Genomic DNA, 22,872 nt, shown 5'->3' with positions numbered 1-22,872 from the left:
CATGCAGGCCAACCTGACGATCTCGTCAGGTTGCTGCATGTCAGGGAATGGGGGAGAGATATGATATCGTTAATGATATCGTTCAGCGGCTGTGGTCAATGTCATGAACGACATTGAGCACAGCCTGCCGGGGACAACACTACACGATATCGCTCAGGGAGCATATCATGTAGTGTGTACCCACCATTACACTTGTCCATTTTTCCTACTTCCAACACATCAAGTTCAAGAACTGAATGTTCACTTGCTGCCTAATATAACCAAACCCCTTCACTGGTGCTATTGTAACAAGATAATCAATGTTATTCACTTTACCTGTCAATGGTTTTAAAGTTATGGATGATGGGTGTACACATACATGGATATCCTTAAAACCTGTCTGTAATAGCAGAGTTTGAGTACCTCTGCCATATAGGTTTTTTTCAGTTGTGTATATCAGATTTATTTGTGTTCTCATTATCTATGAATGTAGTAGAAGTTCAGTTTGATTTTTACAGGTCCTTTAAAAAGGGATGTAGTTTAAATATCGGCTATTGGAATTCCATTGCGCAGAATCCCGATGGCAAGTATTGGGGTTAGGGAGAGGGTTAGGGTCCTAACCTTGTCGGGATTCTGACCGCTGGCATCCCGTACCCAACCCCCTTTAAGTTGGCAGAAGTCAAGCCTCACCATATATTTTCAACAAGATGTGATTTGTATAGTGCCAAACTGGCTCAGAAATACATTGTGGGGCCACATTTTTTCAGATTCATAAATGACCGCTAGAGGCATTCTATTTATAAGCAGACTAAATATTGTGCAATTAAACACATACAAAGTTTTATAAAACATCCATGAAAAAAAAAAAAAAAAAAAAAGGATGGTTTCTTATGAAGGGCACAATCAATTAACATTGATGCTCAACATTTACAGAGATGCTACTGTATGTATTAGGAACCTGAGAATGTGACTGTGAAAAAATAAAGTTTAATTTAATTTCACAAAACATTTTGGATTATATTTCCAGGACAGTTGTGAAATCTGCGTTTATATTACCAACTCACTTCTAAATTTACAGAACAATACTCCCACATTTACAATGGCATGCTACTGAGAACGTCTGTACACTTCGACACCAGAAAAGGCCATTATTGTTTTGAGGCCAACACCAGCACTTGGGTGTAGGTTTCTGCTGCAGTAGTGGTTATTTCAACATAAATTGACATTGTTCAGTCATCTCTTCCGTAGTCAATAGTCTGTAAATCCTGAGCTATGGCCTGTGCCAGTTCCATTGTGCCAGCGGCTACCACTCTGCATGACATGAGGTCCAAAGGTCCACCTAACGAATGAAAAGATATATTTATAGGTTATACCAAATCAGCATGTGACAATTTCTTATAAACTTAGCAGCATACAGGCTGAGATTACATACACCAATGGTAGTCTCATATCATCAACACCTTGCCACACATTGTTTATTGTTCTTATTCTTTAACAAAACTATAACATCCAAAGCTATTCACCAGGGCCACGCATAGGGGATACGATCAAATATTGACAGGGTCTTTTTTTAATGTAATCCTGGCCCTATAGGGATGATGGGTTAGCAGCTGCATGGTGCCATGCACCAATCAGCACTCCTATGTTCCGCTCTCTAATAAAGGTATATACTTGATTGCAAGGTGGACCTCCTAATTGTGCCCCATCAGAATATCAGGTGGCAATCTGCTACTATGTGGAGGTGGAGTATTTACATCAGGTCCAGACCCAGTTAATTTTCATATGAGAATACAAATCATTCCAGGGTTCTCCATCCCAGGTTGCCAGTTTAGGAGAATATCACACATACAGGATTTCCAGACTGAAGGCGTCCATCATTGTATAGATCTATTTACCAGCCCACACCCAGAGAATAATAAAGACAAACATATTTCAATTTGTCTTCAGCATGTGGGAGTCTTGTTCCGGGATTAATTATCAGTTACCCTGCGGTGATCCAATTATGGACAACTAATATGTAATACTAAGATTTTGAAACATCCACCAGTTTGTAAACTTGTAATATTGTGTTTACATATATATGTTATCTGTACGTCCATATGTACTTATGTTATAATAATAAAATGAATCAAATATAAAAACATGTTTTGTTTTCTTTTTTAAACACTTACTTCACTAGCTGCTTACAATCTTGTTAAATTGTTCTAAATGTATTAATTTTAATTAGGTTGTGAGATATAATATTTTTCAAAGGATACAAATTTGTCAGGGGGCCCATCATTCTTACGGGTAGCCCAGCTACTCTTTGTTTATCAGCCAACTATACTAGACCTCTGGCTGCCAGGGACAATATCTTGCCATCAGACAACCACTCATCCAATATATTGACATGGCACCAATCAGTGGTGGGAATATGGCCAGCGCCTCTTATTTAACCTCTTGCATTCTAACTCTAAAGTGGAGGGTTTACCTGGCAGCCAATTGTGCTGTATACCACATATACCATGCCAGATAATCCAAAAGGTCACGTCTACAGTGCTAATCTGCTAGCCGCTTGATGCCCATCCTGGTGGCAAGATAAAGTCACAGATAAATGAACTCAAAAATTGTTAGCAGAGAACCCCCCATGTACAACACTGGCCATAACAATAAAAAAAAAAAAAATAAAGTCTCCATTTTAGTTGTGCAATATAATTTTTTTTTAGCAGTTTACTTTTGATAACAGCAGTAAACACATCACACATCAGGCTCACTGCTGAGATCATGACCCTCTGGGTGATTTCTTGCAGGGCTTTTTATGTATTGAACAGTTTGTAAAACACAAGTCTATAAATGTACCTTACACTTTGGGATAATTCTACTCCTCAGTGTTGCAGAACATTCAGGTTTAAGGAATAGACTCAGCCTGGTTACAATAGAGGAGTTTACAAACTCCATTGTTGTTGTTCTGGTCAGGTACCACATTTACTACACCTCACCTGTCCTGACAGATCTGAAACAACTAAAAACCCAGTCGCAAGTAAATAGTTTTCTACCATCGAACTGAACAGCCTGGCAGCTCTTCTCAGGCAAACATGGGGCAGTTATTAAAGAGGACCTGGGAGATCTCCTGTCCTTGACAGATAAGCATGATTTAGCGATTAATCAGCTGTACCCAACAATATTGAAGTGATAAGCAACTAATGCTCATATTTTATAGTTCTGTCAGTGTATATTCTGCCATGAAACTCCCAATGCCTTCTGTTTTATACTACAAGCATGCGAGACACTGTTTAATGGTGTTGCTACGGCCTATGGCGAATTCAATCTAATGACTGCTATCTTAGAATGTCCTGGGCTTTAGTGATTACATAAAGGATACTTTGTCAAGAGAATAAAGTCTATAGATTAGACATCAGAACGACGTACAGTACATAAGACACGATAGTCATTCCAATTTCACTTCATCCCAGGACACACAATATAGTGTGTACACACTATGTAATCTTCCAAACGATAGCACAATATACCATGTCGGAGCATTATATCCAATTAATATTTTCTCCTGTACACACTATGCAATAATCGTGTAGATCACTGGCAGTTCAGGTGATGCCTTCAGAGGAAAGTTTGGGCCAATATATCTTGTGGTCTTCCGGTTGAGCATACACACTGCACAATGTGCACCACATCGTCCATGACATCTTCCCATCTGACATGCTGGACATCAGATATGAAGATGCGATGAGCGGCGCACATGAATACGCTATTGAGTACACACTATGCGATGTGAACGATATGTCCTTCCAATTTGCCTCATAATGACAAATCGTACAATATATTGCCTAATGTTGCCCAGCCTTAGACACTGCCTGAAAAGCAAAACAATTGAATACATAAGAAAAATAAAAACAAAAGTTTTAAAGATTCATATGGAAAGGTGCATATAATTGGGACTCCAACTAAAATAATTATGGTGAACAGACTAAGTCAACATAAGTCCTAATTGTATCCAGTTATTAAATAAATCCATTCCTAGAGATCACCAAATTAAATTCTGTAGCCTTAGGTTTCGGACTAAGGTGTATAGATGTGATCCTGGTGATTTATACTCTGGAAACACAGAGCTAAAATGTTGCAGATTGATATAAGAATTGTCTGGAAGTATTTTAAAGTGTAAAATGTTATCCCAGAATGGATGCTTTCAGTTACACAGACGGAAAAGTTCCCTGCGCTGTAATCGCCAATCAACTGGTGAAACAGTAGCTACTGTAAGAATATATGTATGTGCCAGTCTAAAATAAATATACAAATAGTAGCCTCTAGGCAGGGGGCAGCCACTTACTCTGATTGGATTAGTTCCTGCAGCTCCGGAGTTGATCTGGTTAAGTGGAATGAAAAGAGTTGTGCATGCGGCCGAGGAAATCTTCCCACTCACGGGATCCTGTGTTTTCTCTTACCGCTGAATATAGTTCCATATTATACCATCCAGGTTTGCGGCGCAGGGGTCTAGGTATCAAAGTTTTGATGAGATAAATTGTGTGATATAAATCACCAACCAATCAGCTTCTAACTTACATTTTATAGGGTGTGTTTGAAAAATGACAGTTAGGAGCTGATTGGTTATTAATTTTTCGCTCACAATTTTAGCTCTCATCAAGCTTCGATACATAGGCCCCGCAGACGGGAAGCTAAACCCTGACATACCGCCTGACAGGATCCTGTGAGCGGGAAGACGGCCACGACCGCATGCACAACTCTCTTCATTCCACTAACCATAAGAGCCGCTGCAGGAACTAATCCACTCAGAGCGTAACTGAAGGTATCCATTCTGGGATAACATTTTACACTTCGATATAAGAATTGCTACATCTGAAAGTATTTTAATCTGCAACATTTTAGCTCTGTGTTTCAACAGTATAAATCACCGGGATCACATCTATGCACCTTAGTGAAAACCTGAGACCATATTTAATTAGGTAATGGGCATGCTGTCTAAGGGTTCTTTTCTAATTTTTTTTTTTTCTTCGGGGTACTGCACTGCTCTCTTTTTAGACAGCTGCACTGAAACCTATAGACCTCTGATTAGCGCCTCGCATGACACCCAAACCCATCCCTGAGGGAGCACTAACAGCGCATGGTTTCCATTTTTCCTAGTTGGTGTACTCATTACTGACTGACACATTTTAAAAGATCCACAGGGGGAGCTAATTATTTCCCTTGTGAGTCTGTGAGGAGACATGGAAAACATGAACTGCTAGTGCTCCCTGAAGAATGAGTTTGGGAAACACTGGTATATATAGTATTTTATACAAGTATGCAGTTAAGTACTACAATAACCACATTGTGCAACTGTGCATGTATTATCTAATTTTATCCTATCTTTTGCTGCACTGTTCTAATTCCACAAATAAACTCAGTGTGTTTGAATAGATTAGCATTAAGGTGACATTCACTGAAGTACTTATTTCCATGGCAAGAGTTTTAAAATGATGATTCATTTGAATCAGCATCTGTATATTAAAATGCTAAAGCTGTATTTTGCAATAAAAGTGAGAAATATCCATATACATACTTCCTAAACTACAGATTACTTTTAGTATGGGACATAAAGAGAAATAATCTGATCTATTTCACAATGAAAAGTAGTAGTTTATGAGAGTATAATACAAACATTTATTAAAGTTACCATATGCTGTTGAAATGTTCTGCAAGTTATTCCTTTTTGTGGCACTATCTAAATAATAATATAGGACAATAAAAGTCTCCATTTAACTAGGTGCATTAACAAGCAATACTTGCACATGCAATGTACAATACTATAACTTATGCTGGGCATATATTGCCTATCAGACATTTTATCTGGCAGCCTGCAGATATCACAGGCATACACAGAGATCTCAGTGTGTATTGGCCCAGATATCTGCATATGTGGCAGACATTTCATTTACAGAATATTGCATTGGACGGGCATGCTTGACAATCTGGCATGCCCGACCAATCAATATTTTAACATGGGTTGGCCGCACACACAGTATCGAGCGATAATTGTATAGTGTATGCCCAGCATTACTGACCAGATCTGTAACAAGTGGCTTGGTAATTAACCCAACCCTCTATGAATACCATCAGGTACAAGCATTAAAGCAGCGTACACACTTGGTGATTAGGAAAGACAGTACGATTACGACATGGTAATCGTACGGTCTTTCCTGATCCCCTCCAGTGCCTACACTGAACGATATGTCATTCAAATAACAATACACAGGTAAACCTTGCGCAGAACCTTCAATGGGGAAATCACTAATGGTATGGTGATATATTTGTAACCACCACAGTAGTCAATAGGTCAAGTCTGAAAAATGGATATTACTGTATGTTCATATCAACATAAAATTCATGCTTCTAAATCCTCTTCTTAAAAATAAAACTGGTCTGCCCAAATCATCGCACACGTCACTTGTTGATTTCCTCACACCCACCGTGGTACCTCCTTTTTCCTCAAAGAAAAAAAGGAGACAAAAGGAGGGCCACAATAGTGTGATACAATTTATTCACTGACAATGTGTTTAAAATAATAATGCTGCGTACCAGACTTTGGGGTGTATACTAACACCATCAAGCATATAAAGTTGTTACAACCGGGTACCTCCTGGGCTCAGGAATCCACCCTCTCAGCTGAGGTCTGGAACAGCACTTCCTCGGAATAGTCACCAACACGTTTCAGCTAGCAAAGCCTTTCTCAAGGTTGCACACCTTGAGAAAGGCTTTGCTAGCTGAAACGTGTTGGTGACTATTCCGAGGAAGTGCTGTTCCAGACCTCAGCTGAGAGGGTGGATTCCTGAGCCCAGGAGGTACCCGGTTGTAACAACTTTATATGCTTGATGGTGTTAGTATACACCCCAAAGTCTGGTACGCAGCATTATTATTTTAAACACATTGTCAGTGAATAAATTGTATCACACTATTCTGGCCCTCCTTTGTCTCCTTTTTTTCTTTGAGGAAAAAGGAGGTACCACGGTGGGTGTGAGGAAATCAACAAGTGACGTGTGCGACGATTTGGGCAGACCAGTTTTATTTTTAAGAAGAGGATTTAGAAGCATGAATTTTATGTTGATATGAACATACAGTAATATCCATTTTTCAGACTTGACCTATTGACTACTGTGGTGGTTACAAATATATCACCATACCATTAGTGATTTCCCCATTGAAGGTTCTGCGCAAGGTTTACCTGTGTATTGTTATTTGTATTTCTTTGGTGTTGGGCGTACACCTTTTAAACCTGTTGAAGCATTTCCCTCATATACGTGAAGCGCTCGGATTATCATCCCCTTTTGATATGTCATTCAGTGTAGGCACCCTCTCTCATCCCTGAACATGGCCAATCTGTCGTTATCGGCAGATTGACCTACATGTTCAGGCGATGAAAGATGTCGGAAACGACCAGCGGGAGAGCGCATTGCTGGTCGTTTCCAACATTATAGTGTACTATTTGTGCACAATTAATGAGCGATTGAACGATTACGATGTCATAATCGTTCAATCGCACATTAGTATCGCCAAGTGTGTACGCTGCTTATGAGACATAAGCAACGGTGGAGCAGGACAGTCAGAATTTCAGTTCACTGCTTTCCTCTTGGGAAAGTCTGACATGGCTGCTCTTGGTCATTACCCAAAGCAACTATGGGTAACATAAGCTGGCTAATGGAATGCTACTGTAATATGAATATTCAGTGCCATTATAAATAGGGTTACTTAGCATTTGCTCAACATGTAAAACAGTATCTGTAATCAAGTAAGGACGATATCTACAACCATAATAGAAGAACTTACTATCTGGGTATTTTTCCATCATCCATTACCCAAGGCCCCAGAGATTCCACTCATTTGCTGCCAGCACCTTCTGTCCTCTGATTATATTACTACATTATACAGCAATTCATGGTCACACCAATTAGCCTGTGGTCACCATGTCTTCCTAGTTCTACATACTGTATGTTGGAAGGTCTCAGGTAAATTGGGGAAGCTGGCCAGTTATGTAACTGATGTGGGTAGTGGTGGTAAGGAAAGCAACTACTGTGTTAGCAGATTAAAAGACAGTCTAGATTCCAAAACCCAGCAGTAATCTACTATGATTAAGTACATTATTCACCCCAAACTTGATTCAGAGTCTCATCAGCTCTGTATGCGGCCGTAGCGAATTTTAGCAAACTGCGCATGCCGCGCTATAGCAAACACATGGTTTCCATGCAATTCTGTGTTGGACACATATCGGACACTTCTCTCAGTACGTGACAAGGCAGTTTCTGGGTGTCACCCGGGTAACAACCGTTCCATTCAACTAGCAAAACATCTGTGACCACATATGGAGCGGAGTGCGAGTCAGAAACTGGTCCTTACTTTGTAACTTGGTATATGAGGTGGTGAAACCTACCCGACGTGTCTATGACAAACCCTCCAGCTTCCCGAATAATTACTGTTGCTGCTGCCAGGTCCCAGCAGTGCAGTCCGTATTGGTAGTAAGCATCAGCAGCCCCTGAGGCTATATAACATAGGGCTAATGTGGCACTTCCAATCACTCTAATCCTGGGGACAAAACAGAACTGATCAATTCCAAATAGCTTTTGTATTCTACGTCTTTATCTGTGATAGCAGAACCATAATATCATCAAAAACACTGTATGATTCGGTGGAGATGTACTAAGCCTTGGAGGGAAATAAAAGTGAAGACAAAGTACCAACCAATCAGCTCCTGTAATTTTTCAAGCACAGTGTAATAGGACAGTTAAGAGCTGAGTGGTTGGTACTTTATCGCTCTCCAAGGCTTAGTACATCTACCCTACAGTCATAACCATCAACATTCATTATAACCATGCTGCAGGCAAAGGCCTTGATAACATCTGCCAGTATTAGTTCATATTTCTATCAAGATTTGCCAGAATAAACCTCTAGCCTATAAAAGGAGGGTAGGAAATGCTTAGTAAATGGACGCAGCTACTTACCCATGAGCTTGGAGTTTTAAGAATCTCTCCATGTTTCCCAAGAACAATTTTAAAGTAGCTGGATCGCGTTTTGGTCCAATTTCAGTTAAAATTAAGCTGTTCCTGATACCTGGAAGTAGGTCAATAAACATCTGTGAAAACTGACAGAATATACAAATCATTTTTACAAACTAGAAAAATCACTTAAAAAAAGTTAAGTAGAAAATGAAGGCAAGTATGAAAATGCAGCAACTGAAAGACTAGTTATCTGCTGGAGTTGGAGTGACAGGTGAATGGAGACAGACTTATGTGGCAAGGAGTCAGCTGGGTGATAAATTGATGGCAAAAAAAGCCCATCACAACTGCAAAAACTATTAAAAAGTACTAGCTCCAGGGCATGAGAACATAACACATTCATTACCAACAGCCTTAAAATTCCCCACCCTCCAATTTACTTCTTTAGCACCAGAACCCATCACCATATGCCCCAATGCTGCAATACAATGATCCACTCATAACATCTCAATGTCTCCCAGCCTACATCTACCAGTCAGCATATTCAAATACACCCACCAATTTCACAATCGCATACAATACAGGAGTTGCAGTCCTCCATGGACAATACAGTTCACAACATTGGTCTTATTTCTGGCACAGAAATCAGTTTCCTACTTTATTTTTGTATGTAGTAACACATTTACAACAGCCCCTGCCCCCAAAAATAAAAAACTAGAAAATATAAAACAATAAGAGGTCTTATGCTGCGCCGATAATCAGCTGATCAGGAAGATAATTGAACAGTGTGTATTGCTGCAACCAAGCAGTAATTATTGGTCTGTCGGACATGCAAAATCATCCAGCATGTCTGAAAATTGGAGCTACGATTTCAGCTATCGGACAAGCTGAAAGCATCAAATATCTTTGTCATAACCTGGCAGTGTATGGCAGAGTTTCCCATTACAATCAAAGTTTTAATGATATTCATGCTTGAGTCCAGATGGTTAAAATCACCTGTGCTCCAGCAAGGATTTCCTTAAAACCTGGACTGAGTTTGATAAGAGTTATGGTAGACTTACCTTTGTTAACTCTTTTTCTTCGAGGTCCACAGGGATACCATGGGGTATGTGTGGTTGGAGCTAACCGGGCACCAAACAGTCAATAGCTTTAGCTCCCAGGATGCACCAGTCCTTCTCCCCTAGCAAAAAGGCAGACAGTTTTGTAAACAAGCCCAAGGCAGGAGCAGGAGAAGGAAGAACAGTACTCACGAGAAACACTCTCCAAAAAGATGGAGGAAATCAGTGACCAAGAGAAAAAAAAAAATACCCAATGAAGCCAGGTGCGCCAGGGTGAGATCGGAGGAAAGTAGGTATACGAGATTGAAGTCCCACCTTACAGCCAGAGCGTCCACAAAGGCTGCTGAGGGGTCTCTGGTCCTGGACCCGAACCTGGGGACCTTGTGGTTGTGACGTGGGGCCATGAGGTCTTTGTCTGGTAGTCCCCATTTGTCCACCAGGATTTGAAAGACATCCAGGTGTAGAGCCCATTTTCCGGCGTGTACCTCCTGACTGCTTAGGAAGTCCGCTTCCCAATTGAGGACTCGGGATGTTCGGCCCAGACCAGGATGTGTGCTACTTCCTACATGGTTGCCCGACTTCGCGTTGAGGTAAGCTACCGCAGTCGCATTGTCGGACTGGATTTGGACCAGCAAGCCCTGAAGGAGATCTCACGCCAGAGTGCACGCTCTGTACACAGCTCGAAGCTCCAGAACGTTTATGGCCAGGCGACTTTCCTGTGTTGTCCACCGCCCCTGAAGGGTACAGTATGATGACCGGTTACTGCGCCCCAATCATGAAGGCTGGCATCTGTAGTGAGTTCCCAGTTTGGAATCCAGAAGGGATGACCCTTCTCCAGCTGGGACGTCTGTAGTCACCATGAGAGGAAGAGCCGCACCTCCAGAGGGAGGTGGATAGTCTGGGACCGGATCAGATGATACAGCCAGTTTCACCGGGAGAGAATCAGTCGCATTGCTAAGTGAATGGATACCCTTCGATTGCGGAGCAAGTTGCACATGTGCAAATGCAGAGCCGAAATTTTGTCCGCTGGCAGAAAGATCCTTTGTATTTGAGAATCCAAGACTGCACTTAGTTGTACCATACGCTGTGTGAGAGAAAGGGAGGACTTTCTCCAATTAATGAGCCAGCCGTATGGTTGCAGACAGGCATTAGTCAGCTGGAGATGGCGTAACACAGTCGGTGAATGTGTCAATATTAATAGGTCGTCTAGGTATGGCATGATTCTGACTACCTGGCGCCAGAAGTGGGTCTCTATAACTGCCATTATTTTGGTAAAGACCCGAGGGGCCGTTGGCAGACCAAAGGGCAGCTTCTGAAACTAGTAAAGTTGCTGTAGAACAGCAAACGGTATGCATCCGGAATGTCCAGAGAAGCCATAAAATCCCCAGGTTCCAATGCCAGGACAATTGATCGTAGAGTTTCCATGCGGAACTTGGGAATTCTGATAAATTTGTTGAAGGATTTGATATTCAGAATAGGCCGATGAGACCCGTTCGGCTTCTGAACCAAAAAGAGTGGAATAAAAATCAGTTCCACGATGAACCGGTATTATCACAGCAGAACTCAGCAGGGAGTAAATGGCTTCCTGGAGGGCCAGGACCTTGATAGGTTCTGACAGGGGGGACCTGTACTAAAAAAAAAAAAAAAAGGTAAGGTGAGGGCGTACCCCTGAGAGACCACTTCTCGGAGCCAGGAATCTGTTGGTTGACGCCAAGAGTCGGCAAATTATAGAAGTCGGCCTCCCACCCTGGGAGCCCCCAGGAGGAGGCCTGCCCCATCAGGGGGAGTGTTTGTCATCAGATTTGGAAGCTGCTTGGATTGCGGCTTGGTGATCTTGCGAAAACTAGGCTGCCTGGGAAAGGACTGTCATTTTGCCTTACCCTGAGGGCAAAAGGACCGAAAGGAGGACGGCATATGTGTAGGGGTAGCTGCTGACGGCAGAAAAGCAGATTTTGATGCTGCCATGGCAGCCATGATTTTGTCCAACTCTGCACAGAGTAGCCTGTCTCCAAAGAAGGGTAAGGATTAGAGGGCCTCCTTGGATTCCTCCTTAGAGGCAAGGAGTCCAGTATGCAACGCAGCTTCTCCGCTTCCTCAATATTGGAGATGTAGGCCAGTTGTTCCCTAGTAGCGTCTGATGGAGGCCATCATCCAGTACCTCTGTCCATCCTTCGCTAGCCTTAGCTACCCAGGTCGCGGCCATAGCCGGCCGAGTAATAGCGCCAGAAAGACAGTAGACTGACTTGAGACAAGTTTCCTATCTGTAGCATCCTTAAAAGGAGGATGTAGATGGTAAAGGCAGCGTAGAGCTTCTGACCAAGCGTGCCACATGTAAATCAACAGTAGGAGGGACTTCCCACTTAGTACACTCGCCAGTAGGTAGAGGGTCAAAAAACAGCTAGTCTTTTTGGGATCTGTAACCATTTGTCAGGAGTACCCAAAGCTTTCCCCATGAGCTCAGTGAGCTGGTATGATTGAGGGAATTCAGCCTTAACCCCCTTTTGACGTTTAAGCATTGGATTTTAGGATTAGGCTCCGGTTCATCATCCTTTATATTCAGGATCAATTTAACCACACTCACTAAAGAAGGGACATCCACTGTTGAATGACGTTCTTCCTCACCCAAGGGCGACTCGTCGAGAGAACCATGTGCATCATCTGCCTCCTCAGATGATGCATCAGAATCCGAAAGCTGGGCGGACTGAGCAGATGATACAGAGCGCCTATGTGCTTTGGCAGCTAACGGTTTGTCTGCCTGTAGCATTTGCTGATAGGCGGCAAACGTTTGAACCATATTCTGAACTAGGTGGGCAAAAACATCCATCCAAGGAGGATGCATAGGGGGTACTGACATAGTAGGCCATAATAACTGTGGGTACCCCATGGTGGGAGACAGCGTGGGGGCTGATAAGCGGTCCACTAGCTGTGTCATAACCTGGGATAAGGACGACACCCAAGGTGGCTCCTGGACAGAGGCTGGCACGGTGGGCTGGAGAGGTGGTACATAACAAATAGCACACAGACCATCCTGCACAAGTTATTCCCACATTCATATCCTTATTACATTTAACTATGTTAATCATTAAGCAAAATGGGGCTGACTTTGGCATGCAGGCTGAGTACTAACTGTCCAACTCACACATACTGGACACTTGATTTTTACATTGATTTGCACGTTTTAAATTTGCCCTGATCTGCAGTGCAATATGGTTTTCCCAAAGTGCAAGGTTACTTCTTTTTAGCTTTGCTCCAAATTCAGAATCAGTCTCTACATGTGCAGAGCTCAACTTCTAGTACTCTCATATCAATATACCACTGCAGGAGCTCAGGTAGGTACACAACAATTGATGACTAATGGTGCATACACACGATCAGATTTTTCCTTCAGATATGAACGATAACGATTTAAAAATCGTTCAGTCGTTCATATCTGAAGGTAAATCGTTCATATCTGACATGCCTGAACGATGGACGATCAACGATGCGCGTTCCCGTTTGTCAGATAACGATATCTGACATCTGATGGGTTTGCAGTCAGACTTGGACGATTCCATTCATTTTAATGCAGTCAAAAATCGTTCAATCGTTCAAATCGTTCAAAACTTTGGTAAAATCGTTCAAATCGTTCAGATCATTTAATCGTTCATCTGACAAATCTGACAAGTCTGACAAATCTGACCGTGTGTACGCTCCATTATGTTCCAAATAAGGGGTCTATTATTATTTGCTTCTCTCTGGCTATAAGCAGGAAGATACCAGTTGTAGTATGTCGTCGACATTCATCATGTACACACTAGTGAAATGTTGACACGTTAGAATGTCAACATATTGTTTCTGGTGGCCAGCAATCACATACCTGCTCCTGCATCCCCATGCAGTAGCGTTATTTACCGCTAGGCAACCTAAGCGGCTGCCTAGGGCCCGCCCACCGGGATGAATAATGGTGGACGCGAGCTCCACCTAAACTTTCAGAGTGCTGAGCTGGCTGAATACTCCCTGCAGGCTGTGATTAGACAGCTGCTGCGTGCCGTCTCCTGCATTCCCGAGGGTGTGCGGGTGCAAACAGTATCTAGGAGGGGGTTGGGGAAGCAGAAGCACTACCCCCGTACTATGATCACAGTGGAGCACCCAGTGGCAGCCTGCAGGGGAACAGATAGGGGGGCAGCTATTTTCTGTGTGGGAAGCAGCAGGGGTGGGCTGGTACATCTTTCCTGCAATGAGGGCTGCCAACGTGCGCTACGCACACACACACACATTCCCGATGGCAGGGCTGTAAACAAAAGATTGCTTCTGGTCCTTCTAAATGTGTGTATAACACAATTAGAGCGTCCGGGCAACACTCTCTGCCTGTCAGTCCAGGGACACAGTTAGGGAGGGGGACGCCGCTGCATGCAGCTTTAGTTAATCAGCGTCGGCTATACAGTAACTGTAATACAGTTAATACAGGGCACGCACGCTGCACTATGACTGTGTGCTATGCCCAGCCTGTGTCCCCACCTCCTACAGTGTTCGTAGGGCTCCCTGCCCCATTCCCTCTGGTCTAAAACTTGCTGCTAGGCTCCGCCCCTTTTCCGAGGCCCCACCCGTTTTTCAGAGTCTTCCATGCACACTGCACAGCAAGCAAAGTTGGGAGGTATGCAGATGGCTTTAAAATGAGGCACAGTAAGCGATCATTATTTTTACTGAAGTGTAACCATTCAAAATTGTTTTAACTGGCATTTGCGAACTGTAATTGTTTTGTCATTTAAGCTATAGTCTGTGTACCGATATATGAGCATTAAAGGTAACATTATTTTCTAAACAAGAAAAACAAATATATTTTTGAGTGTGAGGAATCTTATTGTCAGGTTGGAAAAATCATGTCACCCATGATGATAGGGGGAGGAGCTTGTGGGATCTTGCCTCCAGGAGCCATGTTTGAAGTTCTGTGCCTGGATAATATGAAGGGTGATGTTCAATCATCTCCCTTTAGTTCAGCGACACTGCAGTGTGGCTGCCTCCATAATGTTTTTTGCGCTGACTCATTGCGTTTGGCGCCACACATTTTGGTAGAAATCAGATGGCGCTTTGCTCTCTGTAATAATGCTGAGGAGCCTGCCTGAGTGATGAAACAGCCAGGGACAGTGACATCCTCTGCATGTATCCCTGTACAGCTGCACAGCCATACCATGGTAAGGAGGAGACACACAGCACTGCCCATAATGGATTTGTACCGTAAAGGTGGGACGAGGCTGGGGCTCCATCAGTGCTGGACCCAGAGTAGGTTTCTGGCTGAATAGGGGGGGCCACAAATCGGTGTCTTGCTTAGGGCCCGATGATGTCTAAAACCGCCTCTGTCCCCAGGATACCATAGGAAGAAAAATCTACTATTTAATGCCCATAATCAAACCAATACTGACCTGTTCCTTTTGTTACATGAAGCCTTTCCTGGTTACAAAATGCCCCCCGTCCTCTTCTTCCAGTGTACATTTTTTCATCAGTACAATGGTATATTACACCAAATTCCAGCTATAAAGAAGAAACAAAGCATGTTTGCTGCTAACACCAATAAAGTACTAATCACCCTCTTAAAACTAACGTAAAGAATGCTTAGCCTTCAGACGCCTCCAGCTACTTTTAATACATGAATTATCTGACGTTTCTCAGCAACGCTTTTATAGCACCCAGCCTGTTCACACACACTTACAATGAAAGCAGTTCTGTGTTGTATTCAATGCAAGGGAAAGAAGTTATTCTTTCTATATAATAAAGGTTTTGCTGAAAAGCACAATATGGCATTTTTTTTAGTGAAAGTGCATGTACAAGCCAGTGAATAAAAGCACTTTTCATATTTCTATGTATAAAGTTTTGCATGGGGCTCAGCACAATCAAAGCAGAGAAAAAAAGAACAATGTTAAACATAGCAGGTCAATAAAATCAACAGGTTATAGGAATAGAACTTACATGTAGTAACAAACAAGGCACAGAAGTACAAGCTTGCTATGTCTTGTGCATATGCAGAAGACTACAACAGTGGTTCTCAAACTCGGTCCTCAGGACCCCACACAGTTCACTTATCCAGGTCACCCAGCAGGTGCACAGGTGTATTCATTACTCATGACATGTTTTAAAAGATCCACAGGTACAGCTAACTATTTCACTAGTAATTATGTGAGGAGACCTGCAAAACATGCACTGTTTGGGGTTCTGAGGGCAGAGTTTGAGAGCCTGTGCTCTACAACATGCAGTCAGCATTATTCAGCAACTGCTCAATATCATTGTAGCAAAATGTAAAAATATCCCTTCATTATAAAATACAGTATCCAGCAACACAGTCACACAAAGCAATCACTGCAGGATGTTACACGATCTCTTATGGAGCGTACAGACGGTACGACTTTCATGAACGTTATCATTTATATCGTTCACTTTTTTGCAGTCACCAACCTGACAACGACCAATGATACGCGTTTCCGCATGGACGATAAAGATATCTTTCATCGTCCATGCATGCAGGCCAACTTGGACGATATTGCCAACTTTGCCTGTTCAGAGATGTGGCAGGATGACTCACTAAAAGATCTCTTTCAAGTCACTGCTGGTACAGATCGTACAGTGTATATGCACCATTAGTTTCGGCACAGAGATCTTTACTATTAAATTATATTTAGCAACCTTTAGAGGGTAAACTCCAGTTTCAAGGTAGTGTTGTACCATTTTACTTCAATCATGGAGTATACACAAGCTCAAAACCTGCTGCCACACAGGTAGATCTAGTCAGCGAATTTGTTCAACTTTAACCAAATTGGCTCGCCACTGAAATACGTGTACAAGACTTCTATATGAGCATGTATTGGCAGCACTAGTCATCCAGAATATAAAATAATCTGATTTTAGATCAGACAAAGATCTATCATCCAATATTTAGACAGATCTGGGTATCAGATGGTGTTTGGAAGCGTGACTTTTTAAGGAAGTAAGAATTAGATCAGAAAAGAAATACACATGGTATGGGATGCTAGCATGTTAGCGCAGTAAGGGGCTACTTTCTTTGCCTATAGTCAAAAACACAAGAGTGAGTGAATTTGAAAATGGTCTATAAACAAGCAAGAACCAAATTAAGTATATAGGTTTATTCTGTGCATGGGTAAAACTAAAATACCGTAATGCAAATGGAATCAAATCGCTAAAGAGTAACTTTAAGTGTTCAAATGGAAGAACTAATGTTTTTTTTTCCCGAAATCATCCCACGTTCTCTTTCAATTAAAAATTATGGGGGTTTTTTTGCAGATCCAAGATATTTACACAGATTAGGTTTAGCAGTTTGTTTTCCATACTGTTCCCATCTGATTTCTACAGCATAAGTGAGCAATAAAGCTACAAAATGAGGGTGGACTTATTTGTGAAATCTCTCATACCCTAAGACTGCCATGGAGTGTTGCGAGAAAGATATGGGAAATTATGAGCAAAGAATATTAGGCAGAATAGGTAATAATTGGGTATAAATGTGCTTAATGGTAAAGTATATTATTCTGGCGATAATGTTCCTTTTAATAAGAGTTATGGGCTTATTCATGATGTTAATTATCGAGGTCCGAACTGTCCTCAATAATTAACACACTGACTCGCCGCAGACGCCGGAGCAATTCATCATTGCTGCGGCGCAGAGACAGCTGATCTGATAATCAGCTGTCCCAGCGAACAACTTCACTGATCCTTTCAGAGCAGTGAATGTTTTCACTGCTCGCGAGAGCAGTGCGCATGCGTGACCTACAGGTCGCGCATGCGCACAAGAGCCCCGACGTCCGGCAGAAGGAGCCGGACAGGGGTGATGGGATCCAAAAGGATCCCTCTTCACGACCCGGGACTCCTTCCCATAGGAGGGAAGGAGCGGGTAGCGGTAGCTAACCCCATCTGAGGATGGCGAATGCTACCGTAAACAAGGTCGTAAAAAATTATATTTTCGGAGCTTGATGAATCTGTCCCCATACTAGTGTATGGGGACAGTGGGCCATTCTGCGAGAGAAAGGTAAGCAAGAGATATCTGTGATATCTCCTGCTTTACCTTCTTGATGAATGGTCTGAACACTTAATTTTTACAAAAGCAAGTGAAAATGAACATTTTCACCTGCAATTGTAAAAATTAAGTGATGATAAATAGGCCCCTTAAAGGGAAGCAACCTCTTTCTCTTCCCCTATGAGATACCATTAGGAATCTCAGGTTACCAACTTACAGAACACTGATTATACCTCTCGATTGACAGCAAATCCAATGCTGACCGCCACTGGAGGAAATCTGTGGAAACAAAGAACCTCATCTTAGTTTACAGGCATTTCCACTTAAGAGATACAACATTATAACCATTTTCATGTGAAGGTGTCATTTTAGGGCATTAGACAATAAAAATGCTGCAAGTACGGTTGCTAGCTCATCCATTTAATAAGGGATACATCACGAATTACATGTGTTGTGTGGCTGGTAGAGAGGGACGAGGTGAAATGACAACATGAAAACTTGGAGTGATCATCTCACTTTTGGCGAATAATTCAGCAGGAATTTGGGAGCGCAAATTCGCAACATAAAACACATCACAACTAATTTTCATGAAGCTCACAATTCAATTTTAAATGGCTATACCTAGGGATTGTGACAATATCACACGTTAATTCTACAATGTGCCATCAAGGAGAAGTGAATGAAAATGTGGGGAAATCACATAACAGAACAGTATTAGAAGATGCTTAGTGGCCTAAAGCAAAATATTGAATGTTAAAGGCAGTGGCGGATTTTACCTAGGGGCTGCAGCTGCCCCAGTGGCGCTTCCATTGGAAGCGCCACCTGCCAGTCACGCACAGGACAGCCATCGCCAGGGGGAGGAGTCTCCTCCCCCTGGGACTGCTAGACTGCAGCCGCTATTCTGTCTTTCGGGCAGCCCTACACTGCTTCTTGGGGCTCCAGTCAATGCAGAGATGACTTTTACCCGCAAAATCACATCACGGATCTATATTCCCAGCACATCACATTGAACTGAATCACCCTCTTGTCCCGATCAGTCACAGAATCGGTGTAAATCATATTTGCCTTCACTAAAAGGAAGAAGTTGGCATCCCCAGGGGAATTGCCTGGTCACAGTATAGCAATGCCTCTTGTATGTGCATTGAAAGATGTGCATTGGGGGCACGGATAGACAAAGCATAGGCAGAGCAGGGGGGACACTGAGCTGACCCAAACGTGTGACCGGTCTCTACTAGTATACATATATTTGGTCAATAATACTGATCAAGACCACATTAATGGCAACACAAGACACATCTGTGATGACATCAAGTCAGTATCAGAAACAATGTAGCAAATATTGCATATTCCCCTATTATAGCATTATTGCAATATTCCCTACTGGAATGGGTATGTAATAATGGCAGTCGGGATGCCTCCTGTCAAAATACTGACAGCGGCATCCTGATGGTCAGTATCCCATCAGGGGTCGTGTAAGTAAACTAACCCTCCCTTCTTGTAGCCTAACCTTAACCCTCCCCTCCCCACACCCTAACCACCCCCGTTAGGTTTAGGCACGAAGGGGGGAGACTTAGTGCCTAAACCTAACTCTCCCCCCTTAATGCCTAACCATATCCCCTCCAGTGGTGCTTAACCCTAACCGCCCTGCTAGGGGTGCCTAACCCCGCTATGCTGCCTAAACCTAACACTCAGAGAATCCGAGAAACCATTGAGACTGGAGGGAAGACATAAATCAGAGGGAAGGTCCAAGGAACCGCTAGTGCATCTACCAGGAGAGCGTCTGGATCCCTGGTGTGGGAGTAATATCTTGGAAGCTGATGGTTGTAACGAGATGCCATAATGTCAATGTTGGCAGGTCCCAACGACAGACTAACAGCTGGAAGATATCTGGATGCAGCGCCCACTGGCATGCATGGATGTCCTGACTACTTAGGAAGTCCGCTTCCCAATTCTGTACATCTGGGATGAAGACAGCAGATAGTGCTGGAAGAGGACGTTCTGTCCAACGAAGTATTCGGCTGACTTCCTGCATGGCTCCGTGACTGCGAGTGCCAACTTGGTGGTTTATGTAGGCCACCATGGATGCATTGTCCAACTGTACCTTCACCGGACGTCTCTGAAGGAGGTGGCGTGCCTGACACAGAGCCCTGTACACGGCACAAAGTTTCAGGAAGTTGATGGAAAGCTGGCTCTCCTAATACCAACTGGAACGGTCATGCGGTCTACAAATTGTGACATTACCAGAGTGAGCCTTGATGCCGAAGTCGATACTTGGCTAGAATCCGTAGATGAAGACACCTGTTGTAATGCCCCAAAGCAACAGACACAATGCCATCGTGCTCCAGATCCTAAAAAATTATACTAAGATACTTTTTACAAGTGCGCAATACTGTAGCACCTACCTCCTTAAAGCGCGCACACACACACACACACACACACACACACAGCAGAAAGTGGGCTAAGAAGCTCAACAAACCAGCCGAAAAAATAGCAGGAAGGCCACCACTGCTACTAAGCCGCCCATGTTCCATAAAACTATCCCTGGTGGTCTAGTGGGAAGCACGGGACACCGGTAGCCCCACTATCAGCACCACCGGAGGTCTTCTGCTCCACCGGTAAGAGCCGCAAACCCGCAGGGAGCAGTCTTACCTGTGTCCCCGGTGAGCACTGGCTGCAGCTTGTGACTCCGGATGTTCTGGAGTCCACGGCCGAAGTCACTGGCCCAGTCGCCAGTGCTGGACAGTGGGGGCATTCTATAGGATGCTTTACACTTCCCACTCTTAGTAAAAAAATAAAGCCTAAATAATATAAATAAAATAGGGGGGGGGGGGGGGGGTGGAACACATCTAACACAGCCCCAAACTGAGAATGGTGCCCATCTCCTGCTGGCACCAAACTCGAACTGATGGCCTCTGGCTGGGGGCGGGGTCTAGAGGAGAGGAGCCTGGGCTTGTGGGCAATTTCATTGGCTATTTGGTACCCAGACTCTCCTCTCTAGGCTATATCCAGTATCATCCTGTGCCCCCTAGCAGAGGAAGAAGAATTCTGGGATTTTGCTGGGACAGAGCAAAACAACACAGGTTCAGCTTATGTCTGAAAGGGTCAGACCTGGGTCGACCATCCCAGTCCCATGCCCTTTCAATCGACCAGGGTTATTGCTGGGTCAGTGCCCTGGCTCATGTCTGAAACGTGTGACCCAGGTTATTAGACCCTAGAAAGAGTCAATTAGCTGCTCTGGGCTACCTCCCTACAACAGCTGTCAGAGCCTGAGCCAATCAGAGAGCGCAGTGGCCAGAGAGAGAGAAACAAAGTTCAGCCCTGTACTAGCAGAACTCCTCGCCCAGCGATTCCCTGTCCGCTCTCCACCTCACCTACACGCTGCTGCCTCGAGCACCTCGCCTCCCCAGCACAGGCACTGCTCACATTGGGCGCCGAGCGGTTTACTTTGGGGGGGGGGGTGTGGGTGTGTGTGTGTGTGTGTGTGTGTCATGAGAGCAGCCATGCCAGGGCAGACACAGCTTGTGTGTGAAAGGGGTCAACTTTTCAAATACACAGCTCCGCAGTGTAGCGTGAAAGGGGTTCTTAGAGCAGAGACCCGGGTTACACCAGTGTTAAAAAACACTTTTCAGAGCCGTGTATTTGCTGGGGCGTAGGTCTGAAAGGGGGTATAAGTAGTAGGTTCATTTATCCACGCTATATTATATATATATATGCGTACTTCATGGTTAATTATGGGAGAGCAACATTGCTCTTTTTGTGCAAGGTATATTAGCAACGTTGCAGTCGCAATGTGTTCCAAGCTTACCCACATCATCCCTTTAATTCAGGACACAAGAATTATACAGATTCTGGGGCTGGCTGACTTCAAGTCTCCATTTCACTTGGTTTTAATCAGCCACAGAATCTGTGTAATTCACATGTGTCCAAATTAAAAGGATAATATGGGAAGCCTATTCAGGCAGCACACCGCCAGCATCACAAATAAATTGGCCCCTTAAAGCCTCACTTTTATGGCGTTTGAGAAGAATGCTATATACATTAGTAAAGAACTCAATATCTGAATCTCTGAAGTATTGTAAAATTTGCATATTAAATATATAGTGCTAATTTATTACAGCAGGTAATCTCAGTCCTCAAGTACCACCAACATGTCAGGTTTTGTGGATTTAGTTAATCATGCACAGGTGAGCTCCTCCATTTTGCTGGGTCAGCAATTCTCCCTCTTGCTTCACAGATAGAAATCCTGAAACCGTGATGTTATACCCCTTTTTCACCTAAAACCCGGATCAGACTCGGAATGTTGCCGGCGCCGACTCGGGATATTCCCAAGTCAGCGCCGCTCACACCGCAGTCGGGCTTTTGCGGAGTGAAAGTGATCGCTTGGAGATGACGTCATCTCCAAGCGCCACTGAAGCCGGACCATCGTGACCCGGAGTGCGCTGTTCTCGCAGCAGGGTTTCACGGGCTACGCCCGTGTAAAAACCCTGCTAGTTACCTGGGTTGGATTGCCGGGTCACTCGACCCGGCGATCCAACTCTCTCCCCTTTTACACCAGGGAGCTGCCCGGGTTAACCCTTCAAAAACCCGGGTTTTAGCTCCGGTGTAAAAGGGGTATTAGGAAAACTTGAGGACTGAGGCTGATGACTCCTGTATTAGATGCCTTAATACATTAGATCAAATTGAAATGCAGGTTTAGTGGCCCTGTAAACATGAAAAGATTAAATTCAAATGCATTTGTGTAGGTAAATATTTTTTTCCCTTAATTTATTTCAAATTTTGCAATGTTTTCTATAAACATAAAACACTGCATTCATGCTTAAGCATTGTGATATAACATTCTATATATTAGGTACTTTATTTA

At 43.4% G+C, this 22,872-nt stretch overlaps 1 protein-coding gene across 1 annotated transcript in view; it reads right to left on the bottom strand.

Moving 5' to 3' along the window:
* Window positions 1-950: 950 nt before the first annotated feature.
* Window positions 951-22,872, bottom strand: part of IMPA2 (inositol monophosphatase 2) — a 34,910-nt gene continuing 12,988 nt past the window's right edge. The window contains exons 4-8 of the mRNA XM_088469709.1: window positions 18,245-18,290; window positions 15,415-15,523; window positions 8,964-9,072; window positions 8,396-8,547; window positions 951-1,318 (exon numbers count right to left, since the gene is read on the bottom strand). Coding sequence (XP_088325835.1) covers window positions 1,209-1,318; window positions 8,396-8,547; window positions 8,964-9,072; window positions 15,415-15,523; window positions 18,245-18,290 — 526 coding nt within the window. The 3' untranslated portion in view covers window positions 951-1,208. The remainder of the gene's footprint in view (window positions 1,319-8,395; window positions 8,548-8,963; window positions 9,073-15,414; window positions 15,524-18,244; window positions 18,291-22,872) is intronic.

The sequence above is a fragment of the Taudactylus pleione genome, unplaced genomic scaffold (assembly GCF_031769625.1).
Source record: "Taudactylus pleione unplaced genomic scaffold, aTauple2 ptg000093l, whole genome shotgun sequence".
Lineage (NCBI taxonomy): Eukaryota > Metazoa > Chordata > Amphibia > Anura > Myobatrachidae > Taudactylus > Taudactylus pleione.
Note: the sequence above shows the minus strand (reverse complement) of the source record. Positions and strands in the feature narration are given on the sequence as shown.